Source organism: Malaclemys terrapin, chromosome 4, assembly GCF_027887155.1.
Source record: "Malaclemys terrapin pileata isolate rMalTer1 chromosome 4, rMalTer1.hap1, whole genome shotgun sequence".
NCBI classification, from domain to species: Eukaryota; Metazoa; Chordata; order Testudines; family Emydidae; genus Malaclemys; species Malaclemys terrapin.
This window is the reverse complement of record NC_071508.1, coordinates 44,028,097-44,034,096: the sequence shown is the minus strand read 5'-3', so window position 1 is coordinate 44,034,096 and position 6,000 is coordinate 44,028,097. Positions and strand designations below refer to the sequence as shown.

The following is a 6,000-nucleotide window of genomic DNA, read 5'->3' as shown; positions in this document are numbered from 1 at the left end:
CACGGTGCAATGAAGTTTGAGAACCGCTGAGGCGGGTTAATCCTATTTCGTACACTAATAGTATAGAAATAGGATGAGATTTGGTAGATGAACCCCTTGGGCTAGCATTTTTTATGGCTGCTTCTTTTCTTGTGGGGAAGAAATAGAGGATTATTCGGGTGTGGGAGCTTACGGGTCCCCCTCTAACTTTGGCTAGAGAGTCACTTCTGTTGGGACCCCTCTTTTTAAGCTTACCTTGAGGACTGACTTCACTTCTGGGCTGGAGACTCACCCTGTTATTAGGGAGACACTGTAAAAGCTTCCTTGTTGGTTTGTATAGAGGAAGTTACTTGAGCTTGTTAAAAATATGAATTAGTAGAACAGCAATTTCTGAGTTTTGGGCCTAATGTCTATGGTAGCTGATTAAGGGGGCTTGGTTTAGGTCAAAGGGATCCGTGTACGTGGAGATAGGCTTGAAGTGAAACCTTGGATCCCAAATCTTCCTAACTTTGTATATAGGATAGCGGATGAGGCTGGGGTGGTAATTTGGATCCAAGTGTTAATGCTCTGATGTATCTCTACTTACCTTATCCAGGCAAATCACCTGGGAATTCAACCATTTGGGGTAATTATTTGTAGCCATTTAAGGAGTTATTAGAGAACCTAATTATTAAGCCACTTGTTTATATTGTGATTGCACTGTGTTGTGGATCATTTATGTAAGGGGTTTATTTGTTGTTTACTCCTCTTTATTACTGAGAAAATTTGTAAATAGTAAAGGCACCTTGTAGTAGATATTATGTGTTTCACAGTTTTTTTGTAGGGCTACCCAATGCAGCTCAATATGTAATTGTTAAGGTCAGAGAAATAAAACAGTTGGGACCTAGGGAAATTAGAAACTTAGAAAAGCCACAAGTAATCAACTGAAAGAAGAAATCCAGGAAGCAGTAATATTGGAGGAGAAGTAGGGGTGACAGTGGCCAGCGAATTAGTTCAGGCTATATGGAGGAGTGGTTCTATGTATTCATAGATTCTGAGGCCAGAAGGGACCACTGTAATCATCAAGTCCAACCTCCTGTATACCACATGCCATAGAGCATCCCCAAAATAATTCTTAGAGCATGTCTTTAGAAAAATATCCAGTTCAGATTTAAAAATTGCTATGATGGAGAATCCACTAAAAGTTAGTAAATTGTTCCAATGGTTAATTACTCTCACTGCTAAAAATGTACACCTTACTTCCAGTCTGAATTTGTCTGGTTTCAACTTCCAGCCATTGGATCGTGTCATACCTTTCTTTGCTAGATTGAAGAGCCCATCACCTGCTCTATTGAACTAGAGAGATAGGCTCAAGGAATTCTATTCCTGTAAGGCATGTTTTCGAATCCTTTAATCACTCTTTTGGCACTGAACCATCTCCAATTTATCAACATCCTAAATGCTAAATAGCATAGGGCCAAGACATCATCTCTATAACGCCTCTCTTAAGACAGAGTGGAGCTCAAGTACTTTTCCAGATTACATTACAGACATACACTTAGGAGTTTAAACTTCTTTAGTGACACATTTGAGATACTTTCTCTCCCAATGTATTTGCAATTTTTCGGTTAAGTAACTTTGATTTATCTCAAGAAACTGTCAGTATAAAATTTTGTGATCATAAACTGAAGAGTTTAATTCCTCCCCCCCACCCCCCAGGAAAAAAATATTACACGAGATCCCATATCGTTAATACTCTGTGGGCCAAAGGGTATAATGCTATTGACCTTATTCAGGGTCTGAATTTGGCCCTCCTCTTATATGTGTTTAAAATTTGTAACTGAATACGATTATTTGAAAAGTCAGTTCTGCCTTTACTTTCCTGCAAAATCCTTAGTTTAGGCTTCTGTGTGTAAGCTGTAACAGCTGCTGATACAGCAGCCACCCAAAACAGTGCAGGCAAATATTAAGAACTGTTGAGGGGAAATGCTGCCAAATTCTTCCCTGGTGTAAGTCCTTGGAAGTCAAGATTTGGCAGGTAAGCGAAGGAAGAAAATGAGTTTAGTTGTAAACTATGGAGCTATCTGTACATTTTAAGTTACCAATATGTTTGGGATCCTAAATAGCATTTTATATCTTTAAAAACCAACAATGCATTCTTCACCATTCATAAACATTTTGTTGTTAGCAGAGAAAAAAAATTTAAAAATCCTTCAGACATGTAAAGATATCTAAATATGTCATTATTGTATCAATGATAAGGAGCAGCAGTTAATTCTCAGGAGCTAGATTGTTCCCTGGTCTAACATGGTAATGCAGGAGAGTAGCAGAGAGTCAGGTTCTCCCAATCCTGCAGGGCTGCAGTAACACCTTCTAAATCACAGCTCCAGGCATGTGGAAAGCAGTGGCTGAGGCCCTGTATGCTGCCCCTCCATCTCAGGAGCTGGTGGACTGGGAGGGAACAAAACCAGAGCTCTGCCCAACCTACATGCCAATCAACAGAGCAGGCTGGCTGTGTGCAGGGAGTATGCTGCCCTTGAGAAGGGTTTTCACAAAGGACTTGCCTCCCTGCCCAAGTGCAACTAAGGAGTGGATTTGTAGTTATCTGAGGCATGAACCCTCCTGAGTGGAGCAGCTAGACACATTGCAGCCAAAGTGATCAGATACATGGTCAGGCTAGGTTTCAGCAAGTGAAAACAGCAAAGTCACCAAAATTGAAAATGCTGAAAGTTTTATTAATCATGTAAGAACAAAATGAACAGGAAAAGATTACATGTTCACCCCATACAAAACCTTAAATCCATAGACAATGAACCCCCCCAATAAAATTATTTCTCTACTCACAAATAAATAGCAAAGGACAGTGCAACGTAACTATAAAATTCAGTTTTCTACATGAAACATTAACTCCCCATCACCATTATTTTTGTTTTAAAGAGTCATCTTACTACTTCTTGCTAAAACATTAATGTTGTAAACGGTTGACTGGAATAATTGCGAATTCCCATGATGTAAACGGGATATTTGTCAGGGGTCTTCAGTTGTTTTTAGATATACACGTGCACACAAATAACCATAATGGGTGACCCATTGAAACAATGAGAATACTAAAAAAAGAAATAGGTGAAAAGAATAGAACTAAATGGTCTCCAAACTTCACAGGGGAAATGGTAAAGGAAAGTAATTTTTGGGTTAACCCACGACTCTAACAATGCAAGTTATAATTTTGTTTATCCTTCCCCCCTCAAAAGTTGTATTGTTTAGAAATAAAAATACATATGAAGACTTAGTTATTTGGCTGCTGAATATTCTCATATTTAAGAAGTGAAAAATGGTGATAGTGGAAGCTGAAATAAGTAAGAAACAGAGTTTTAAGCCGGTGCACAGGTTATTTTATCTATGTTGCTTTTGATTTTAACTGCTTTAGACCTCTTGGGTTCTTTTTTCCTATGATCATCTTGTTCTTTTCTGTTCTTCTTCCTTTTGGAACTGTTGTGTGGTTGTGGTTTCTGGAATGCACGCAGTCATGCATTGGCACTGTTCCACATAGACATAGTCATAATTCATGCTTGTTCCATTGCTGCATGTCAGGGTCACCTCTCTCTTGTGGCTCTTGAGTTCCTGGCAGCAGGTACACTTGTGTTGCATCTGCTGTGTTTCAAAGGAATACCTGCCCCACCAGATAAAGAAAAGAAATTATACCCCTCTGTAAAAGTCTTCATATAGCACACACTCTGCTAAATATTGCACACTTTAAAAAAACGTATCTATTTGATAGAGGGCCTGTTCCTGCGCCCACTGTGCTCTGTGGCAAATCTGCATTTCATTTTAATAGAAGCAAGATTGGGCCCATTATTTCCAGCTTTCAAGCGTGTGTGTGTGTATGTGTGTGTAGCTCAATGTAATCAGGAAAGATCAAATTTTGTGGTGTTAGTCTGAGTTTTCTAGTGTCTCCACTGGCTTTCATCATCATTTAATGGCAAAAAGAAGAACAGGAGTACTTGTGGCACCTTAGAGACTAACAAATTTATTAGAGCATAAGCTTTCGTGGACTACAGCCCATTTCTTCGGATGCATATAGAATGGAACATATAGAATGGAATATTGATCTTTCCTGATTATATTGAGCTACACACACACACACACACACACACACACACACACACACACACATTTAATGGCAGTTAGTTCTGAGCATGTATGAGACAGAGAGAGAAATCAAGGTGATCTAAAGAACAACTGATAGGAAGGATGGGCCAATTTATATATGATGTACTCTATTTGCCAAATAGCCGTAATGGCTTATTTATGAATGCAGGATCTGATTCTCTTTAGTCACAGCAATATATCAGGTGTGACTCTACTGATGGCAATGAATGTAAGTCAGAGGAAAATCAGAACCCCAGTGTGCATCTTCCTCACTATTGTTCCCATGGGTGCTTTGCTGTCAGATACTCAATACTCTGCTTTGTGACTTGAACAAGGTTTTTACTTCTGTGAGTCTGGTTGTTTGACATTGGGATCGTCATGTTATATTGTGTGTCAGGCAAAGTGATGGGAGATAACTGCTGTGGTATACAGTAAGCACTCTCCCGCTCCCCCAAATTCTGACACACACTTCAGATGTACAAGCCATCACACTTAATGGAAACCCTTGCTTTTCAAGTGTATATTAAATTAATTGAAAGTGCATAGGTGAGTCCATGCTCAATACCACTTGAGCAGTTGGATGAAAAGAGGCCACAAAGAGAAATAGATACAAGGAGAGGATATAATGTACTCGCTGCCACTTACACTGAGGAGCTGGCACAAACACCTTCACAGTACGTTAGTTCAATAGGCTCAGAAGATTCACATTCATTGTGGCGGATCACAGTGGAGTTCTTGTGAACTTTGCATCTTGGTACTAAGAAAGAGGAAAAAATAAATAGAAACGCTTCACGTCTCTTCATATTCACAGCTAAGCGAATGCTTAAAGCTGTTCTGAGAGGAAGATGTTTGATTATGCAGGATTCGTGCTATAGGTAGGAAACACACAAGTAATTTAGTTGGGGATTTGAGTTTAAGTCCCAGTCTTAATCTTTCAACATTAAGTCATTGGTAGCAGAGAGCACTGCTGAGGCAGTATAAACAGATCTTGGATGAGATGGGGAGTATCTTGACACTGTCAAACAACCATGTTTTCTCTTTTTCTTTGGAAGGACCAGTCAGTCTAACATGGGGCCCTTGACAATGAGAACTAAAGAAAACCTGAGTGGGGATCCTGGAGGAAACTTCTACTTCCCCATCCCACGCGAAAAAGGTTAGAAATATTATAATTATACATAATCTATTGGCAGCAGAACATCAGAAAATAGCTTTACTTACATCCAGAGGTACAGGTTTTGCAGCAGCCATCAGGAGTCAGCTGTACTTCATCCTTCAGTGCAGGAACAAAGAGAGAGCATTCAGAATTAGCGTATGAATGACAAGTCAAGAGCTTTCTAGCACTGGCTAGCATTTTTACCATTAACAGGAGGTGGGCTGTGCAGCGGATATTGAATGAAACCATGGCTGGTGGACCAGGAAGGCTATCTTGCCAGCTTGGTTCCATGTAGTTCTTGAATCCACATATCCAAAAATAAGAGGTAGCAGACTATTAAGTGGGAGGACAGGGCTGTTCTGGAGGGATTGTCCATTACAATTGACACTGTGACAAGATTAAGTTCACTCTCAAACCATTCCTGATAAATGGCTGTTTACACAGTGGGAGCCATTAATAACTAGAGATACTGGTTCCATGTTGTCTTGTCTTGTCTTGTATACTTTGCCCCTTGTTCTGTGTAGTAGCACTCAACTAATAGCAAACAATAAAGGACTGATTGAAACTTACAGGCTTGCAGTCCTCTGGGTCAAAGGCAGGACATGTTCTCAGAACTGTGACTGAAACAAGCTGATCTTCGATTTTTTCACATTTATAATAGCTACACGGATTATCTTCAGGCTTCCAGATATCACCCGGCTGACATTGGGAATAAAACAAATTTAGCATTATTGCTTTTC

General features: G+C 39.7%; 1 protein-coding gene across 1 annotated transcript in view; it reads right to left on the bottom strand.

Annotated features, from left to right (window-relative positions):
- Window positions 1-2,672: 2,672 nt before the first annotated feature.
- Window positions 2,673-6,000, bottom strand: part of LOC128836123 (mucin-2-like) — a 56,369-nt gene continuing 53,041 nt past the window's right edge. The window contains exons 45-48 of the mRNA XM_054026138.1: window positions 5,831-5,959; window positions 5,326-5,377; window positions 4,753-4,864; window positions 2,673-3,628 (exon numbers count right to left, since the gene is read on the bottom strand). Coding sequence (XP_053882113.1) covers window positions 3,412-3,628; window positions 4,753-4,864; window positions 5,326-5,377; window positions 5,831-5,959 — 510 coding nt within the window. The 3' untranslated portion in view covers window positions 2,673-3,411. The remainder of the gene's footprint in view (window positions 3,629-4,752; window positions 4,865-5,325; window positions 5,378-5,830; window positions 5,960-6,000) is intronic.